This window comes from Trichoderma breve, chromosome 1 (genome assembly GCF_028502605.1).
Source record: "Trichoderma breve strain T069 chromosome 1, whole genome shotgun sequence".
Lineage (NCBI taxonomy): Eukaryota > Fungi > Ascomycota > Sordariomycetes > Hypocreales > Hypocreaceae > Trichoderma > Trichoderma breve.
This window is the reverse complement of record NC_079232.1, coordinates 3,712,213-3,732,018: the sequence shown is the minus strand read 5'-3', so window position 1 is coordinate 3,732,018 and position 19,806 is coordinate 3,712,213. Positions and strand designations below refer to the sequence as shown.

The 19,806-nt window shown below is 51.2% G+C and overlaps 3 protein-coding genes across 3 annotated transcripts; all 3 read left to right on the top strand.

Annotated features, from left to right (window-relative positions):
- Positions 1-1,675: 1,675 nt before the first annotated feature.
- On the top strand, positions 1,676-4,343 carry T069G_01126 (fungal specific transcription factor domain-containing protein; the record flags this gene model as incomplete). The annotated part of the gene is made up of 4 exons (XM_056168336.1): positions 1,676-2,450; positions 2,499-3,225; positions 3,320-3,960; positions 4,117-4,343. The coding sequence occupies 4 exons, from the start codon at positions 1,676-1,678 to the stop codon at positions 4,341-4,343; spliced, it is 2,370 nt and encodes a 789-aa protein (XP_056033652.1).
- Positions 4,344-11,010: 6,667 nt separating this feature from the next.
- Positions 11,011-11,900, top strand: T069G_01125 (ribonuclease t2 family domain-containing protein; the record flags this gene model as incomplete). Its single annotated transcript, XM_056168335.1, has 2 exons — positions 11,011-11,212; positions 11,296-11,900. The coding sequence occupies 2 exons, from the start codon at positions 11,011-11,013 to the stop codon at positions 11,898-11,900; spliced, it is 807 nt and encodes a 268-aa protein (XP_056033651.1).
- Positions 11,901-15,275: 3,375 nt separating this feature from the next.
- On the top strand, positions 15,276-18,215 carry T069G_01124 (fungal specific transcription factor domain-containing protein; the record flags this gene model as incomplete). Its single annotated transcript, XM_056168334.1, has 5 exons — positions 15,276-15,633; positions 15,698-16,966; positions 17,027-17,224; positions 17,273-18,009; positions 18,072-18,215. The coding sequence occupies 5 exons, from the start codon at positions 15,276-15,278 to the stop codon at positions 18,213-18,215; spliced, it is 2,706 nt and encodes a 901-aa protein (XP_056033650.1).
- Between the last annotated feature and the right edge of the window lie 1,591 nt (positions 18,216-19,806).

Genomic DNA, 19,806 nt, shown 5'->3' with positions numbered 1-19,806 from the left:
TCTCCTGGCAAATATAGACTATGGTCTTGTATTGGGTGCCTTGTTAGTTTTATCCCTCCAATTAAGGCCTTTGGCAACTTGAATCTCTCCTTTCGACGTTGATTTACCTCTCTGTCTTGCGCTATTTGTGTTCCATATTAACTATAATTCAAGCGCGTAAGTCATAGCGCCTATAATATTTCACACACCATCCCAGTGTTGCTCACATGTTGCTTCCTCTTCTCCGTAAGCGGTCAATGGATAGCCATTTAAATATTAACCTTGAAAATCATCGTTAAAAGCTCAGGGAAATCGCAAAAAGTCCTCATCGCTAGTCCCAACCGGGCATCAAAGCTGTAGTTTGTGGTACAATTCCGGCAAGGTGTGCTCGGTTTCGCCTGCCTCGCTCGCTTCGGTTACTCGCTGGCCGATGGCATTAAATTCTCCGCGTCGAAATATGGGGAAAGAACGAGACCCTGCTTTATAATCGTGCTACATTTTGCATCAGTCCATCAAGTTTTTTGTTTTTTTATCCCTCTTGACTTGTTCTGGCCAATCCCGAGCTTTGGTCGAGGCCCTGGATTTGTCCACTTTTTACGTTTGTTATTACGGGAGAGAAAATCAAGAATTTGGAATGAATGGATGCCGGCACGCACGCCGACAACCGCCCACGATGTGTGGAATGAGTGAGCGCTTTTGCTGGGCCAGGTACTATATGTAACCACTTTACCACGATGGATCATACCTGGCACCAGAGGTAAGTTGGTAGCTTGAACAATACGAAGTACGATTGAGTGTTTTTGCCCTCCCGCGAGACCTGCAGACAATTGAGGGTCTAAATCAGGCAAAAGAGGGCGAGCCTCCAGAAGCCGCTCCAGCCTTAAACCCCCGTTCTGCCGATCCAGCGGCCGCATTCCGACCTAGCGGAACTCGCCACTAGAGTTACGGCGAGCCGCCCGGGCAGGGCATGAAGGGTATCAGGAAAGGCTCTGACAAAGCACCAATGTCAGATGCCGGATTGGCTGCGAAGCTGAATTGCGGCGGCTGAGCTCCGTATGGAGCAATGGAAGCCGGTTCAATCTCGAGGCGCATGTCGTCAGTCAATCCAGTCACGCTCCCGGAACCTCAATTCAATTCTCGTCATCACACCCTTGCCGGCCTTTTCCTCTTCTTCTCTTCTACTCCATCCCCATAGTCACACCCTCAAATTGAGCGCGATTTTCGCCATTGCATATAAGAAGCTGTCCCCCTGTTGCGCCGCCATCTCGCCCGTTGCGCAGAGTCAATCTGATCTGGAGTCTCCCCGCATTACTCTGCGGACAGCCTCCCGACCTCCGGAAGCGCCGAGACCAGCAACCGACTGCTGGATTGATTCAACATCGCAGCTGCAGGGCGTATCATGACAAATCACTAGAAGGCCATCGACGAGACCTTTGCCCAGAGACCTCAAAGGCTGGGCGACTCCTCATCACGACGTCTTCCGGCTGAATCACCAGCCACGGGTGATTTAACCAAGACATTCGTCCCGGAGTCATTCCGCCCTGCATTTCACCCCCTGCAAACTCACCCAAGAGTCAATGTGACGCCGCGCGCCGGCACATCTAATGCTAGCGCTCGATTTGACGATTCCACCTTACACAACACAATTCACATCTCGACTCCCCAGCCATAGCCGGAACCTCATCCCTCGCCCGCCATGGAGGGCATGGATCTGACTGCCGCCTCTTCCTCGGCCGGCTCGACGCCTGCTGCACAGACTAAGAAAAAGTCTCGTCGAGGAACCGATCCGACCAACCAGAAGCGAAGATGCATCAGCACCGCCTGCGTCGCTTGTAGGCGACGCAAATCGAAATGCGATGGCCAACTACCCAGCTGCGCCGCTTGCTCCAGCGTCTATGGCACTGAGTGTATCTACAACCCAAACTCAGATCACCGCCGCAAGGGAGTGTATCGAGAAAAGGTGGACAGCATGAAAGCCCAGAGCTCGACGCTGCAAATCATTGTCGAGGCCATTTTGAATGCCACCGAAGAAGAGGTGCCAGCCGTCGTAAACAAAATCCGAACATGCGACAATCTCGACACGGTAGCCCAGGAGCTCTTAAAAATGGGTGAAGAGGAACCCAAGGAAGAAGAATTTGAGGAGAATTTGGACGAAGGATCCATGGCTTTCCTACCCATCTCAGGAGAACAAGAGCTCGCTGGCAAGATGGGAGAGCTGCGGCTCGAAAATGGCTCAGTACGCTTCATTGGCGGCACCTCTCATCTCATCTATCTAGGAGATCCTCACCACGGTGGCATTGATTACGATTCACCTTCTGAGCCCGGCATCTGCGAAAACCCCATCACGTCATGGACCCGAGTGACCACCGACCCACGACTCATCATGCATCTTATGAATATGTACTTTAATTATCACTACCCATACTTCACCACACTCTCACGCAAGCTATTTTGGCGTGACTTCATGAGGGGCAAGGCGGGCTTGGCGCAAGGCACGGCATACTGTTCCTCGCTATTAGTAAACGCAATGTTGGCGCTCGGCTGCCACTTCACCGATATCCCAGGTGCTTTTGGCATCCCCGGCGACAGCAGGACCAAAGGAGACCATTTCTTTGCTGAGGCCAAGCGACTCATCGTCGATAATGATGAATATGAGAAGCCGCGGCTTGTGACCGTGCAAGCTTTGGCACTCATGTCTGTGAGAGAAGCGGGCTGCGCAAGAGAAGCCAAGGGCTGGGTCTATAGCGGCATGAGCTTCCGAATGGCCCTCGACATCGGCCTCAACCTTGAAGTAGAGGGCTTGGATAAGGAGCACATGTCGGAGGAAGAAATAGATGCCCGGCGCATCACCTTTTGGGGGTGTTTCCTATTCGACAAAACCTGGTCCAACTACCTGGGCCGGCTGCCACAGCTCCCAAGGAACTCCTTTACCGTTTCCAAAATTGACGTCTTCCCTGACGAAGATGCGGCGCTGTGGGCGCCTTTTACAGATAAAGGGTTCGACGAGTCTCTTGCTCAGCCCTCGAGGACACGCGCGGTTGCTCTCCATTTGTCCAAGCTATGTGAAATCAGCAGCGACATACTCGTCTTCTTCTACCACCCAAGCCACATAAAGAGGGCTAGCAGCAAATCTCTTGAGCTGAAGAAGCTCGGCGAGCTCCACCAACGACTTGAGGAATGGCGGAAGAACCTGCCCAAGGAGTTTGAACCAAAAGAAGGCTTGCTGCCAAACGTGATATTGATGCTGTAAGTTTGCCCGTTCTGTTTACAAATTGCCCGTTCTGTTTACAAATAAAACCATGAAGAGAATATGGGAAGCGCTGACTTGATTCCCCATTAGCTCATTCTTCCACCTTCAATACATTCATCTCTTCAGACCATTCTTAAAATACGCCCCAGCCTCATCACCTCTGCCATCACATATATCACCAAGGCGAATATGCACTGCAAATGCCGGTGCGATTTCCAAGCTGATGAGACTATATAAAAAGTCTTGGAATCTCCGACAGATATGCAACATTGCAGTTTACATGATACACAGCGCATGTACAGTCCATCTACTCAATCTTCCCGAAAAGACAGCGAAGCGAGATTTGACCCATGGTCTAAGGCATCTGGAAGAGATTGCCGAGGATTGGCTCTGCGCGAGACGGACGCTAAGCATTCTCAGTGTCTTGGCAAGAAAATGGAAATGCGAACTACCAGAAGATGCCGACATAATTCTCAAACGAACAGATGAGAGATTTGAATACTATAGCACGTCCGAAGTTCCCTCTCCTGGATCGAGCAACTTGGCTCCCATCTCGCCGGGGACCTCAGAGGAAGGGGCAGCGCAAGCTCCCAGGCTCGAGTATGGGCTTACGAGGCACCCAACTTCAGAGCCTATAGCTCAGCCGGCAGTACAGACGTCTATCGAGGAGCGGCTGACGATGGACTCACCCATGTCCCTGGGCAACAATAACCCGCTTCCGGATCAGCGAGGTATGGCCATGGATCCCACACAAATAGATTTGCAAGATATACTGGGATGGTCGCAGCAATTGGGGATTCCGTTGAACTCGCAGTCACCGGCAGCCCAGAGCCACATCTCGTCGGACATGGGCCATCACCAACCCCAAGCCCAGACCTCAAACGTAGGCAACATGGACAGTCGCGAGTGGCTGTTGAGTGACTCGGCGCGGCTACACCAGAGCTTTGGAAGCTGGGATATGAGACAGCAGGCAGGACCTGGAAACCAAATCTTTATGTTTAATAATGGTCGGGGAGATGGTGTAGGGGTTGAGAATCCGGATTTGAGCTCCTTTGACTCACTTACTGAGTCTCTGACGACGCTTAATGCGTGGTTGCCGTCTGGACTGGAGTAGAAGAATCGGGATTTATTTTCCCCTTCTCTCTTTCTGCATTAATTCACCAAAAGTGTAATGTTTACTTACATACTACTTTGTGGTTGTACTTGATTTGGATTGCGAGCTCTGGTTAGCAGGAAATGGGGGAATACATCAAGGCGTACCCGTATGATTATGATAATGATTTCATTTTGGGTGAATTAGTGGTAGTTTGTAGGACCAAGCCATGTAAACTCTGGATACCCTGTTTTTTGTCGCAATGCTGGCCTTTTGCGGTCCATGTAACGTTTTAGCTGACAGCGGCGGAGAAAGTAGTGCCGTTATCTTACATGTAGCAGATGTAGTCTAAAGCATTGATTCCCCTTTCTATCTATCTACTATAGGGGCACTAGGGAGGATGGTGTCGTGTGTGAGCATGTCACTGAGACTTGGAATGGCATGATAAGGGATGAATTGCGAGGAAGGAAAAGTAGAATTGACCAGCTAGATTACGTGCTCGCTCAATTGGGGTAGGTAAAAGAGAGAGAGAAGATGGAGAGGGTTTCTACAGTTTGAGGTACGCGACTCGAAAACAATTACAATTGGCCTTACCTTTTGATTTCAGAGCCTCTTTTCGTCGTCTGTGTCGTTTTATCTCGCCGGTTTGTCTTTTGGTTTTTGGGCAATGGACGATCCGGCCCATCGAGACAGGGGGCCATCGCAGCAATCCTTGCAAGGAAAAAGAAAAAAAAAGGACTCACTTTATCGATCTTGATGCGCCCGCTTCGCTCGCCCCCTTCCTTAGCTCGCTTCTTTTTTTTTTTGTCTTCAATTTCGTCATCGTCCCCTGGCCCTTTTAAAAGAGAGAAAGAAAGACGCCAAGCGGAAAACAGACAAACGCAACGTTTTCTTCTTCTTGGTGTTTGTTTAGAAGACAGAGAAAAAAAAGAAGCGAAATGTCTGACGTGACGCCGTCTTTTCGGCTGGCTTGCCGCCCTTCTCTCTCTCCCCTCTTTTTTTTCGGCCCTTGTATGTATTCTCATCGTCACTTGGTCTCTTCCAATATCGGGCTCGGTTCCAGACGCCGAAGGAGGCCCGGGGGGAGAAGGGTTCTTGCGATGTTGGGGTAATTTTGGACCGCCGCAAATGTGTCCACGCCGTCGTACTGCTAGTGGAAAGGAGGGAGGTGTCTTTCTCGTTTGAAGCGGGCCATTCCGAGTCACACGTGAACAGGCAGGGGAGGGACCGTTTTGCCTGTCTGGGCCTGGAGAGAATGGGGTCAGTAGGTCATTCGTCTCTTTTCTCTCTCTCTCGGCTTCGGGGGTGTTTGTTGTCTTCTTCCCCTCAATTTGTTTCTCTTTCGAAAGAACGGGAAACGGGAACGGGTAGAAGGGGAGGAGAAGAGGGAATTGGCTCGCTTCTGTGGTGTTTTTCGTGGCGTCTCTGCGTATGTGTACTCCCCACCCTTGCAACTTACAGTACCGTAGAGCAACAAGAACGATGACGGACTTTTTTTTTCTGGACAAGGGGGCCATTGAGATTAAAAAGGGCTTGTAAGATGACATACCGCAAAACAGAGTAAAAAACGGTAGACCGCTGCTAAAACTGCTGCTCGTTGGGCCTCTTGCTTATCTTATAAAACCAGAGGGAAATTGAGAAGCCATTGCCATGGGCCGAAATCGCTGAGCTTCTCGTCGAGAAAGCCAAAAGAGGTTCCCCAGGCAGAGCTAGTATTAGTATTGCCATGCCTTGCGAAAAGAAGCGGAGCAGCGGCACCAGCAGGCTAAAAAGACGGCCCATGGGGCAACAGACAGGGAGAAACCTGGCAAACGGGCGGGTTAGAAGCAGCAGCCGAAGATTCGCTTGGGTTACATGTCATATTCATGCTCGTTATTCAGCCTACCTGGAACTGGACAATGGGACAGTTCGTTGTGTTTTGCCGCCGAGCCGTGGAGATGGAGATGGTTCTCCGCAAAACAACAGAAGCACATCGTCGTGGGTCTGAGAGCATGAGCATGCCCAAGCGGCTTTCGAGCTGCAAGCAAAAGATTGGCGTGGATTAGAGTCGTTCCCAAGAGAGGTGAGATTATGGGGGGCGTCCGCGTCCCCTCACAAGCAGCAGGACGGGCCACGGACGGACAGGGGGAACTTGGAAGAGACTCACACACCCCCAGTCTGTCGGCCGCAGGAGATAAATCTTGTTTGTGAGATGGCCACATGCCCGCCGGAGTTATGTCTGCCGTACAGTAGCGGTGCAAGCAAGCAAGCACATGGACTCGTGCGCATAAGAGGGAGAGAGAGGGGGGGAATTGCCGTTGTCAATGCCATTGCCATTGCCATTGAGCTCCAGGTCTAGCTCCAGCTTGAGCGTCACGGTTTGTCCTTGAATATTCATTCGGCCGTTCGTGGGGTTTCGCTGCGTCTGGGGACGGACCAAGGGAGGATGCTGGTTGATTGATTGACTGTGAGAAGAGGCAATTGGTTAGTATCTCGTCAATTAGCACACCCACACAACTTTCTGTGTCGTCTCTCTCTCTCTCTCTCTCTCTCTCTCTCTCTCTTCTTGCTCTGTCCCCTTTTTTGTTTGTCTGCCGTGCGGATTGCGCCGGCGTCGACAATTGCAACGACAAAACAACATGGGGTGATTGTGGTGAGGATGAGCGTTTTTCGTCTTCAGCTTGGGATGAGCAGACCATTGACTTACCCTTGATTGCCAATGGACCACTTCACGATATTGCATGGCCTGATCCCCAAGTACTTTGTAGATTAGCTTCAATTGGTTTTCAGCTCTGGGAGTGACGATCTCCCTCTCGCTGCTGCTCCTCCTCCTCCTCTCTCCTCCTCTCCTCTCCTCCGTGTGGGAGGGAAGGGCGCGAGCTCTACGGAGTATCAATTGTCGGGTTAACAAGTTTAATAATATCACATCTCCATCTTCGTCGGGATGATCAGGACACTTTCAACTGCCTTGGTTTGTAATCGGAGTTTTAAGCCTGTTTTCTGACTTTAACCTTTTGCCAATTGCCGGGAAAGCCTAAGTCTAGAACCATGTCGATGGACTCTTTTTTGCAAAAATACGAAACGAGTTTGAACTGCCCAAAACAACAAAAGATGGTTTTTTTTCCTTTTGGTCCGCCAGTCGACCGATTCTCCTGTTCTTACGAGCGACGTAACGGAGGAGCTGCCGATGGTTCTCCAAAAGCTGGAGTCTGCCCATGAAGGTTGTTTGTGCGTTCCCTTTTTCGGGATGCCGGGCATTTGTTCCTTGTCGATCCAGGTTCGTCTCCCCCGCGGTGGCGTTTCTGGGGACCTGGAGAAAAAAAAAGGAAGCCAAGCTGGATGGTTTGGTTTCAATTGGGCTGGAACGGCAAATTGTCATGATACGAGTTACATGATACAGGTAAGATTTGGGCAAAAAAAGTCTGCCTCGTCGGCGTTTCTATTTCACGCGCTCTGGCATATTCCGCAACATCGGACGATATCCCGTTTGTTTTGCACCTTTGGGAACATGAAGCAGGGCGTGAACCGGGTTTTGAACATATGGCGGGGAAACGGGGAAATGGGGAAATGGGGAAAACCTGGAGATGGATGTACGAAATATACTCCGGAGTGACAGCTTTTTGACAGATCTCGCACTCGACAAGGCTGGGGTGTTGAGACATGGGGAAATCAGGGTCGCATTGGGAACAATATAAAGGCTGCTCGGCCGTAGCATCGTCGCATCGTTGGGTTTGTTTGATGCATAAACTCAACCCTCCAGGCTCAATTCATTATAGGCAGCGGATCAATAGCTGGTGGACTTGGCCTTTGTCGGGGGCCTTGTCACTGGCTGCAAAACTCCGGGGTTCGGCCCGAGTACCGCTGGCCACATGCAGGTCTCGCTCGAGCTTGAAAACAGGGGCAAAAGCCCAGCGTCCCATTTCGGCGCTATTTGCATTTGAAGGTGTGGCAGTGACTTTTGGGCCGTCCGGTGCCTTGCGGGAAGCCGTTTGGTTACGAGGTACGCGGGTCTGGGGGGGATCGTGAGCCTCCGAAAGGCTTGTGTGTGAAGTCTGTGTAAGTCCGGGGGAGGTGGGCATCGTCATGTATCGAGTACCGCGCGGAGGAGGCATGGACAGGCATGGACAGGGTCCCCTGCGAGGTATCTGCGTGTTCACGGCGGCATCGACAGCACCCTCTTTGCCAATCTTAACTGCCCGTCTTAATTTCAGTCGTGGCAGTGATGCGGTGGCGGTTATCGTCACCGGTATTCGCGGGTCAGGGGGGGCGACTGATCGCGCTTACACGCTGCCGAGTACCTGTTTCATACTGTACGTGATAGCATACGAGCAGAGCCCATATGATTTAGGAATATTAACAGTAGTAGTAGGAGTATCTAACAGTAATACGGCTCTCGTACTGTACAAACCTCGTGTTATTGTCCGAGTCTTCGTATTGAGTTCCAGGGTAGTTGTTCGCGTTAAATGATGACATGTTCTAGCACTTCTCCTCCTCCTCCTCTGCCTCCTCCTTCTCCTCTTCTTTCATCATCAAGTGATCAAGTTATAAGTTGAAAACTAACCCTCAACTAGCTATATTATCCTATAGTCTATTAATCCTAGAGTCTACTAAACATAACATCAACTACTGAAGCTACTAGGCGATTCCTCTTGCTTGTCATCACGCAGCTCTTACTGGGTTGGGGAGTTGATGCATTCAGACCTCCTCCATGTGTACAAGTGTCCGTCGGCGGCTTCAAGGTAGCATCATCTGTCGTCTTTTTTCCCGATGACATTGTGTCCAAGTGTGATGCCGCTGGCCCGCCTGCAGGAAACATTGAATCAGGTCCCGAGAGGTGTTGAGGGTGTATCGCCGCAACGCAATTTATTTTTTCAACAACCCCGACTTTGGAGTTGGAGAGGGGAGATTTAGCACACGCGATGCTACCAAAGCCCAAGTGCTAAAACTCATCAAAACTCTGCTTTGGGCCTGGCCTCACTGTGGCAATCCCTGCTCCCATTCTGCCGTTCTAGCTTAGCTTTACTGGGGAACAAGCGCTAAATGGTAGCGAGCCGGCGTTGGTGTAAGTCTGAGGTGGAAACGGTTGCGAGGGTCCGTTGAGAAACGGACGGAGAATTAACCTAGCAAATTGGTTATGTAATATATCCCGCAGCGCTGTGTTGCAACCCTGAGCTGAGGTTATCTGATGTGCTTGTACCCAACTACCCAATCCAATACAACTCCAATAGAAGCCGGATGGAAGATGCTGGTGATACTCGTACGAGTTACTCGGTACTGTCAAAACGTCGTGTTGCCTGATATAGAACATGCCAGATGGCAAATATGTAGCACGTGACATGAGTGCTGTTTGTTGGCTGTCCAATGCGTCCTTGCTCCAACCACATGAAGAATCAATCCTCTTTACTTCTGCTGCTTGTTTGTCTCTCGGCCGTCAACCTCGACCTCGATGCTTAGCCAAGTATAAGCATCTCCGCAATCACGTTGCTAACAGATCGGCTACTGGAATTTATTTCCCGTCATCTTTCACATCTCAAAAACTCCGGATAGCTCGCTTCACAACCGCCCTAGCGTGAATTGAATTGGCCGCTGAAAATCGTCGGAGCTGGAGAAACCGTCAGCCCATCCATCACATCACACACACAACTTGACCTGGCCTGCTCTGCTCCAGGATCCGATTTCTCCCACATGACACCATGTTGCGGTGCGCCTCAACTATCGAAAAACCCACCTTATCCACCGTGAAACACGGTCAATTTCAACGACTGCCAATGTGATTCCGCCGACTTCAAAGCAGCCAGATGGGCTGAAACTCTGCTGCCATCATGCATTGCAATTGGCCGCATCCTGTTGAAATGCCTCGGCGCGCAGCCAGCGAATGAACCTGCGCAGCTGCCGACTTTGGGCCGCTAAAGGGAGATCAAGCGACGCTTTTTCTAACAACACGCAGCCGATCCGCAGATCTCATTATATGCTGCCAATTAACCTTCTGAAATGGGAGCTTCTTCCGGGCGCTAGGTCACAGGATTTTGGCCATTGACAAGACTCAAAGTCGGTGCATAACGTGCCCATGGCTAGAGTTTGTTTCACCAGGACGGGCAAGAAGCCAATTGCTCGTCGTGCTCTGACAAAGACGATTTCAATCACCAGCTCTTCATGGTGCTTTCCTTGCGAATCAAGCTGGACTGCAAATTGCTAAAACGTTAGCATGATATACGTCTATCTATACTGGACATTATAAAGCTCGTGAGAAGCACTCTCCGTTTTTTACTCTCCCTATGTCTACCTACAATATTGAGTCAACCTACATCTGCCGGATTTACCTATATCAAAGTGAGTCTCTCCTTTGCGGAATCGCCTCTTTCGTCTACCGCTTGCATGTGAATCGGCACCTACCCTGGTAGATCTTCCGATCATCCGCCAATGATTGACAAAAATCATGACACCTACCATTTTCGTCACAAGCCCCGTCCAATGATCGCCTCAGCGCTTCTCTGCTGTAAATGTATACTTGCTGATCTTTGGAGCATTTCAACGTTAAATAGGACTCGCCAACGTCGTTGTTTTGCTTGTCAAGTCTATCGGATACCCAACTCATCGGGCAGAGCGTAACTAGGGAACCAGAGAGGCGAGAGACCAAAAAAAAAAGGGACAGAAAAGCAACTCATCGTGGCAGAAGCCGGGGGCTCTTTTCCGTAGAACCGCAGTCAAAATGCCTTCTCACAAGTCCATTTCTCTTTTGGCTACGAGCATGCTGGCTTCCGTTGCAGCCGCAGCCTCTAGGATTTGTGCCAGCAACACTCCACTCTCATGCCACAACACTACCGCCGTCGACGACACTTGCTGCTTCATCCCATCTGGTCAGCTGCTTCAGACTCAATTCTGGGATACCGACCCCTCCACCGGCCCTGCTGGTAAGTAGTTTCCTGTAGCCTAGCACGATGCAACTCAATATTACCTCCCAAAGTGGGGATGAATGCTTAATGGTGCTTGCTAGATTCCTGGACCATCCATGGGCTCTGGCCGGACAATTGCGATGGTTCATTTCCCCAGACGTGCGATGCCAGCCGGGCATATTCCAACATCACTGACATTTTGACTGCCATGGGTGCCGATGACACCCTCCACTACATGCAGACCTACTGGAAGGACTACCAAGGCAATGACGAATCTTTCTGGGAGCACGAATGGGGGAAACATGGCACTTGTATCACCACGCTGGATCCCGGCTGCTACGATGACTACGTCCCCACCGAGGAAGCTGCCGATTTCTTCTCCAGGACCGTGTCGTTGTTCAAGACGCTGCCTACCTACCAGTGGCTGGCTGATGCCGGCATCACCCCTGACGGCTCAAAATCTTATGCCCTGGAGGACATCCAGTCAGCGCTCTCCCAGCAGCACGGCGCAGACGTGACCCTGGGCTGCGAGGGCAAGACGTTGAACCAGGTCTGGTATCACTTCAACGTCAAGGGCTCTTTGCAGGATGGCCAGTTTGTCGCCTCAGCACCGGACGGCGCCAAAAGCACCTGTCCCGACTCCGTCTATTACGACCCCAAGAATGGGGGTGGCGATGGCGATGGCGACCGTATCCTCCACGGCTGAAACGGTAGACGGGAGGCGATTCAAAGGCAGACAGAACAGACCCAGAGCCAAGACAATACAAGGCAAGACACGACGGGGAAACAAAGAAACATGCCTGTACAAGACCAGAGTGTGGGGATCGGCGGACGGGACGGGGATCTTTTGTTCATGCATGTATATATGCGAATTCGTCATGTATATTACTACTACTGCTACATTGCCATACATCTTGTGACTCGCCGGTCATGGCGATGGCCATCGTTTTGGCGATTTCGATGGACGGACGCGCACAGGTTACCATTGCCCCTTGCTATCCGCACCCTGACGTCTTTGTATTTGCATCTTCTTGACGGCCCGAGAAGGCGGCTTACAAGGCACAAGTACGAGTATTGTCCTAGCTTAGTACCTCTTAGCAGCTGGCCACTTGCTTTAGTGCCTAGAATCGATACTAAATACCTACACAAGGCACATACCGAAACCCGCTGTATCGGATTTGATACCGGTGATAATGGCATGGATTTGCCCCTATGACACGGGCTGGTAAACCAGTAACAACGGTACTAAACTAACTAAAAAGCAGCGATGCAGAAACGGTACCGAACCAGGGCAGGTGGGCCTGCGATGACACGGGCCTGCGTGCGTCCTTGGCGCTTTCCACATCCACAATCCACTTTGCACCTGCACTTGCACTTTGCACTTGTTGCAACTTGCGCTTTCTTCAGCAAGTAACGAAGCAACAGGTCAAGCCACCGCAGATTTTTAAAGCGGCCATGGTCAGGCACTAAAAGCCCGCCCGCCCAATCACGGGCCATTCATGCGAATTAAAGCTGTCTGCCGCGCCATCTGGTTGGCTCATGCCTCTCATGCTTGCTCCCCAACGGTGCAGGCAGGTGCGAGCTACTTGGCTACTTCCCGTGAGCGTTCCTGCTCTTTGCACCACGGCTTTGTTCTCCGCGCAAGAGACACTCAGGGTTGAGTCTGACCTACTGCCGTGCGCTTCGTACATCGTATCGTATTCCGCGCCTCGCAGGTCCGTGCTTTTTTTTTTACCTCCTCGCCCAATCTTATCAGTTTTTTTCGGTCTTCAATTCCGGTCACTCAACTTGGTGAACCGTTTTCTTCTCTGTTTTTTCATCGTAACCTCTGATCGATGCTGCTTCATCTTCTTCCTTCTGCTCGATTCCTTTTCGATCGCCATGCCAACAATCTAATCAAACATGCAGTCAGATGAGGGGATGCCAAAAATTTTTCCTCGCTTAGCCCCAACGGAGACCATTTCCGAGCGCCGACTCCCTCTGCTTTTGCTCCCCTTGCCCGGTTGTCATTTCCCGGCACGCCCTGTTCTTCGTTCGTCTGGTTGGGGCAGCGAGCCCAAAAAACCGTGGCGCCACTTGGACGACCCCATATCCGTCGCATGGCCCCCCTGCACGCCTTTCCAGAAACGCTTAGATGGCTCGACCCATTGGGAAACGCCTCCGACTTGCCCATCTTGCTGAGCTCAGGTCCGAGGCCACGGTTGATGGACGGCAGAGGCAAAAGCCACTGCCCACAAAGAGGCTGGCACGAGAACCAGGCCAACCAGCCTAGCAGGCCAAAATGGCCGCCACGATGCCGCCAGTGCCTGCTGGTACGGTACGGTAACGAGGACGGTACTGGCAAACTGGACACTGACCATCTTCCAGCCGCCTCCACGGCCGACGACTAACCCCGCATAATGGTTCGCTGCTGAAACCGGCCCTTACCACGGCAATAAACTTGGTCGATACGCGTGGCGTCGACTGCCAATGCCCATACCATAACCTGCTAATGCATGTACCTGGGACAACTGAGAGACTGACAGGCACCCGCAAGTTGCCCGACGGAAGAGCATCGGAAAATACGTCGGAGGGACGCGGCTCTATCGCCTTGAAACGGTATGTCGATTCGCCGACCCTGGATTGCTTGAAAAAATGCTCCGTTTCTCGTCGCAGTTCGCAGTTTATACCTGTACTGTACTGTACGAGTACGTGTTGGACGATGAAGGTGTGCGGATGAGTACCTGGCAGTCCTCTCTGTGCCGCGTCTAACCCCCCCTTTTCTTCTCTTTTCTTTCCGTTTCTTTCCTTTCCGTTTCTTCCTGTTTAAGAAGCAATAATACTCCGTCAATTCCCCTCTGACAACGACCACGTTGTAATGCCGCGACTCTGCGGCTCCCCTCACCCTTCTTTTCTCGATCGTGATGTGGCGGGCCCGGCAACCATGGAGAGGAACAAGCTCGAATTGAGAAAAAGACGGAAACACCTGCTGGCAAGCACCAGTGTGATGATGCTACTAGTATCTCCGAAAATCCCTAGCTATCTAATAGCAATCGCCCTAAGGAGGCGCGCCAATTGTGAATGCATCACTGCACCCCAGCATCTCCACTCACAAGTCCACCTCCACAAGGTGCTCCATCCCCATCCCATTCTCCATCCATCCATGAATCCATGACCATCACTTGGCCACCATCAACTCCGCCTCCACACCCCATCGACGGCTTCCCTTGCTCGCCCACCCTGGCGAGGCCTGGCTACGGGGCCGCCCTCACAAGGCTTGTTCTGATGGAGGCCCTCCGGTCGATTGCGTGAAGCGAACAGCAATAGAAATTGAGAGCGTCCCCATATATTAGTTTCATGATGGAGCTCTCTTGTTGTATTCTTTAACTGACACCCCCCAGTCTCTGACCTGACTGTCACCTCTCTCACTGCATTGTCATCATTGCTTTGTCTGTGTCATTGCCTGCTGCTCTTGCCATTGCCAGGCTGGCGGCCGTGTAGCTTGTCAAGGCGCGCTCGCGATACCGGGTTTTGCCTTTTTACCTTTCCCCTCTTTATGCCTCGGGCTCAACAAGTGAGAGCTGTCGTCCGCGAGTCACGTTCTCCGTCAAGAGACCGATTGATTTGCTGCCGAATATATCATCTCTGGAGGATGCCGGTCTAACGAACAATCAATCCGTCTCATCTAAACATTTTTCATTGGGTGCCTTCTTTTTGTGGCAGAAGCCTTCATTATCATAGGAAATTCTCGGTCTTGAGCCCGGCGCATTTTCTGCGCATTTTCCTGTATAGTGGTTTACTCCCCCTTTGAGGGCTACAGCCCCGTCTCCTCAACGCAGCTTTTATCGAAAGGATAAACCAGCACTAGCAACAACAGCCCAAGTTTCGCGCAGCCACCGCTTTGAAGGCATTTCGGACTGAGTATTCCAGTCCTGCTTTCGAACCGTGCTTTGTTGCCACACAGTTCAGCCATCTCCTCCTATTTCGGCACGCGCTGTACTCCGTACCCTTCCTACCAACCCGCCCTCAACAAAAAAATATCAACTTAATAACCATACGTTCATCATCCTCATCATCTTCGAGTTAATAACAACGCGCCACAATGTTGTCCAATCCTCTCCGTCGCTATTCTGCGTATCCCGACATCTCCTCGGCGTCTTTTGACCCGAACTACCATGGATCTCAATCCCATCTCCACTCAATAAACGTAAACACGTTTAACAACAACGGTCACCCCTATCCTATGCAACACCTTTCTCAACACGCAGAGCTTTCAAACTCGCGTATGATCAGGGCCAACCCGGCACAGCCAAAGCAACGCCAGGGTTCTCTTGTTGTTGCCAGAAAGAATTCCACAGGGACTACTGGGCCAATCAGGAGGAGAATCAGCCGCGCCTGTGACCAGTGCAACCAGCTACGTACAAAATGCGATGGCTTACATCCTTGTGCCCATTGTATAGGTAGGATACCTGCCTTCCCAATAAGCAAAGCAGATTTCATAGAAATGTACTAACCGTTTGTTAGAATTCGGCCTCGGTTGCGAGTATGTCCGAGAGAGAAAGAAGCGAGGGAAGGCTTCGCGCAAGGATATTGCTGCTCAGCAGGCAGCTGCCGCGGCGGCACAGCATCCTGGCCAGGCCCAGGATAGCCAAGAAGATCGCAAACTTTTACGCCAGCAGAGTGAGTCTTCACGTGGCAGTACTGAACTTCCCCAAGCAGCCCATGACCAGCCTCATGGTCACATAGAGGGCTCTGTCAGCTCCTTCAGCGACAATGGGCTGTCCCAACATCCTGCGATTGGGTCAATGGATGGTCTTGAAGATCACCATGGCCACGTCGGAGTTGACCCTGCCCTGAGCAGAGGTCAGTTGGAGCCATCGTCCGCAATGGGCTTGGGTCCATATGGCGAAGTTCACCACAACTATGATAGCCCCGGCATGAATGGGCATGTAATGGTAGCCCCTTCGTATGGCCAGACGCAAACCACCATGCCCGGGTATTCGGGCATCAACTACGCTACACAAGCCCCGAGTCCGGCGACTTATAGCAGCGACGGCAACTTTCGACTCAGCGCCGGCCACATCCAAGAGTACCCCATGGCAAATGGGAGCTCACCCTCGTGGGGAGTCTCGCTAGCCTCGCCTTCTGGCCAGTTCCAGCTTCAGCTTTCCCAGCCCATCTTCAAGCAGAGTGATCTGCGATACCCCGTCCTTGAGCCCCTACTACCTCACTTGGGAAACATCCTCCCCCTTTCGCTGGCCTGCGATCTGATTGACCTGTACTTTTCCTCATCTTCATCGGCACAAATGCACCCAATGTCTCCATACGTTTTGGGTTTCGTGTTCCGAAAGCGCTCCTTTTTACATCCCACAAACCCGAGGAGGTGCCAGCCCGCGCTGCTTGCGAGCATGCTGTGGGTAGCAGCGCAGACCAGCGAGGCGTCTTTCCTGACGAGCCTCCCCTCCGCAAGGAGCAAGGTCTGCCAGAAGCTGCTCGAGCTGACTGTGGGACTTCTTCAGCCCTTGATCCACACCGGCACAAACAGCCCTTCCCCCAAGACCAGCCCGGTAGTTGGCGCGGCTGCCTTGGGAGTTCTTGGCGTTGCTATGCCAGGCTCGCTGAACCTGGATTCCCTGGCCGGTGAAACAGGTGCCTTTGGAGCCATAGGAAGCCTCGACGATGTCATTACCTATGTGCATCTTGCCACAGTCATCTCCGCCAGCGAGTATAAGGGCGCCAGCCTACGATGGTGGGGTGCCGCGTGGTCTCTCGCCAGGGAGCTTAAGCTTGGCCGTGAGCTACCGCAGGGCAACCCTCCTGCCAACCAGGAAGACGCTGATGCTATCAACGAAGAAGTGGATGAGCACGACTTGAACAGAAACAACACACGCTTTGTGACAGAAGAGGAGCGGGAGGAGCGGCGGCGAGCTTGGTGGCTAGTTTACATTGTCGATAGGCACCTGGCTCTTTGCTATAACCGCCCCCTGTTTCTCCTTGATAGCGAGTGCAGCGACCTCTTCCACCCCATGGACGACATCAAGTGGCAAGCGGGCAAATTCCGCAGCCACGATGGAGGCAATATCGATAGCTCCATGACAGATGAGTTTGGCGACAGCCCGCGTGTTGCTCGTGGGGCTCATTACGAGTGTCGTGGCCGCAGCATCTTTGGCTATTTCTTGTCTCTGATGACCATCCTGGGCGAGATTGTCGACGTTCATCACGCAAAGAGCCACCCGCGATTTGGCGTCGGGTTCCGCTCTGCGCGGGATTGGGACGAGCAAGTTGCTGAGATTTCCCGACACCTGGACATGTATGAAGAGAGTCTAAAGCGGTTCACTGGAAAGCATCTTCCAATGGCCCCAAAGGACAAGGAGCAGCATGAGATTCACGACAACGGAGCCGTGCCGGACATGCAGTCTCCGCTCTCGGTGCGGACCAATGCGTCCAGTCGTATGACGGAGAGTGAGATCCAGGCCAGCATCGTGGTAGCCTACAGCACCCATGTGATGCATGTCCTCCACATTCTGCTCGCAGATAAATGGGACCCCATCAATCTTCTGGATGACGACGACCTGTGGATTTCATCAGAAGGGTTCGTGACGGCAACGAGCCACGCGGTATCGGCTGCCGAAGCCATCAACCAGATTCTTGAATTCGACCCCGGCTTGGAGTTTATGCCATTCTTTTACGGCGTCTACCTCCTCCAGGGATCTTTCCTCCTCCTCTTGATCGCCGACAAGCTGCAAGCTGAAGCGTCTCCAAGTGTCATCAAGGCATGTGAGACCATTGTGCGAGCACACGAAGCTTGTGTGGTGACTCTGAGCACAGAGTATCAAGTAAGTCTTACCATCCTCAAAGGAACAATTTTGTGTGAATCAAGGACTAACAGTTATATCAGCGAAACTTTAGCAAGGTCATGCGAAGCGCGCTTGCACTGATTCGGGGTCGTGTGCCAGAGGATCTAGCTGAGCAGCAGCAACGACGACGCGAACTCCTTGCGTTGTACCGATGGACGGGTAACGGAACCGGCCTCGCCCTTTGAAGGCGTGACTCAATAGTACCGAAAGAACCGGACGAGATGAGCAATACCAACGAGGGGGAAAAAAACAAGTAACAAAGAGGGCGACCCAGTCATGGTCGCCTCTGTTTCAACATTTCAACATTGTGGCACAGATGAATATTCGTTTCGATTTGTTAGCAAATATCTGTTAAGGTTAATTGGTTCTATGGTGTTGGGAGGATATTTTCATTTCTTGGATACTGTGACGGATAGTCTGGGCGGATTGAGGCGCCTGGTTAGGCTGGCAAAGAATTATGAGCGACATTATGGTTATGATGGAAAAGATATCCCTGTGATGGTGTGTATTGCAGACATTGGTTCTAGGATGACATTTTTATCTGTGTATTGGTCAAGAACATGTTATCTGTATATTGGTATAGGTTATTTTGGTTACTTCCCCCATCTTGGTGATGGTGGGCTATTTGCTGAGCGCACGAATTCAAATTGTATGTCTAGGCGATGACAAGCTTTTGGCTCGAGAATTAGAAGTGACTGTGCAGTTCCTCTTTTTGCATGATGACGAAGTAGTGAAATGGGAGTGTCGAAGTGATTGCTTGTACAGCTTGAAGTAATTTTGCTGAGGCGATGTAGATTATGGAGATAGCTGGCAGCAAATGGACTGTGACTTATTCACTGCAGTTGTGGCCCCATGTTCAAACACAATATGAAGCAGCTAGGCAGCAGAAGCGGTAGTCAGATGAGAAAGGGGGCGGTTAGATTCACAGCAACAATAGGGTAGTTTGATACGCCTATTTGTCGAAGCAAAGAGCTTAGCAAAGAAGGAAAACAAGAGGAAAATGCGTTTGTTGGTGGTACATGCCGTAGTTTCAACCGAGAGCAATGCGATTTTTTTTTTTTGGTTGGAGAATAGACGAGGAGTGGCATTGATTCACCCTGCTGGTAACGGATGGGGTTTTATTGTTTCTATTGTTCTCTTTTGTTTTTGGTAGCATGCTCGAAGTTTAGGATAGATGGCTGTATTACTTTCTTTGCTCAAGTTTCTTTTTATAATCAATCTCCTCCTTCGTTCTAATGTTGTTGTATATATGTTGAAAGACGAAGATATTTGGTAGATATGAAGCGGAAGTGAAGTAAACGTGAACCCCCTAAAAAAAAGAAGAGGTTCGTTTCTCTCTTCCAAAAAGCCCCCCCAACAGGTAAAAAACCCCCCACTCCCTCTCTCTTCTCTTCCCCTTTTTTCTTCCTCCTCTCCCAAAGTTTGTGCATGCTTCATTCACTCTTTTCCGACTACGATTTCTATCTTTTGCAATCATCGCCGTTTTTTCTAGCGACGACATTGTAAGCTGCTTGTTTGACCGCCTCACATTACCGAAATCTCGTTTCCCTGAACGATAAATACAAAAAGCCTTTTCAATTTTCCTCTATCTCGCGCGCAGTGCCAGACACAAACACAGCCAGAAAGAGAGAAAAGTCTCCGTCTATAAAGCCGAGAACCATGCCCTCTACACAAAGCTCAGACAAGACTTGGAGCTTCTTCCACTCTCCTCTCTGCGTTTGGAAGACGGGTAAATAAGAACATAGTCGGCACGAGAAAAGATTGAGACGCGTCTTC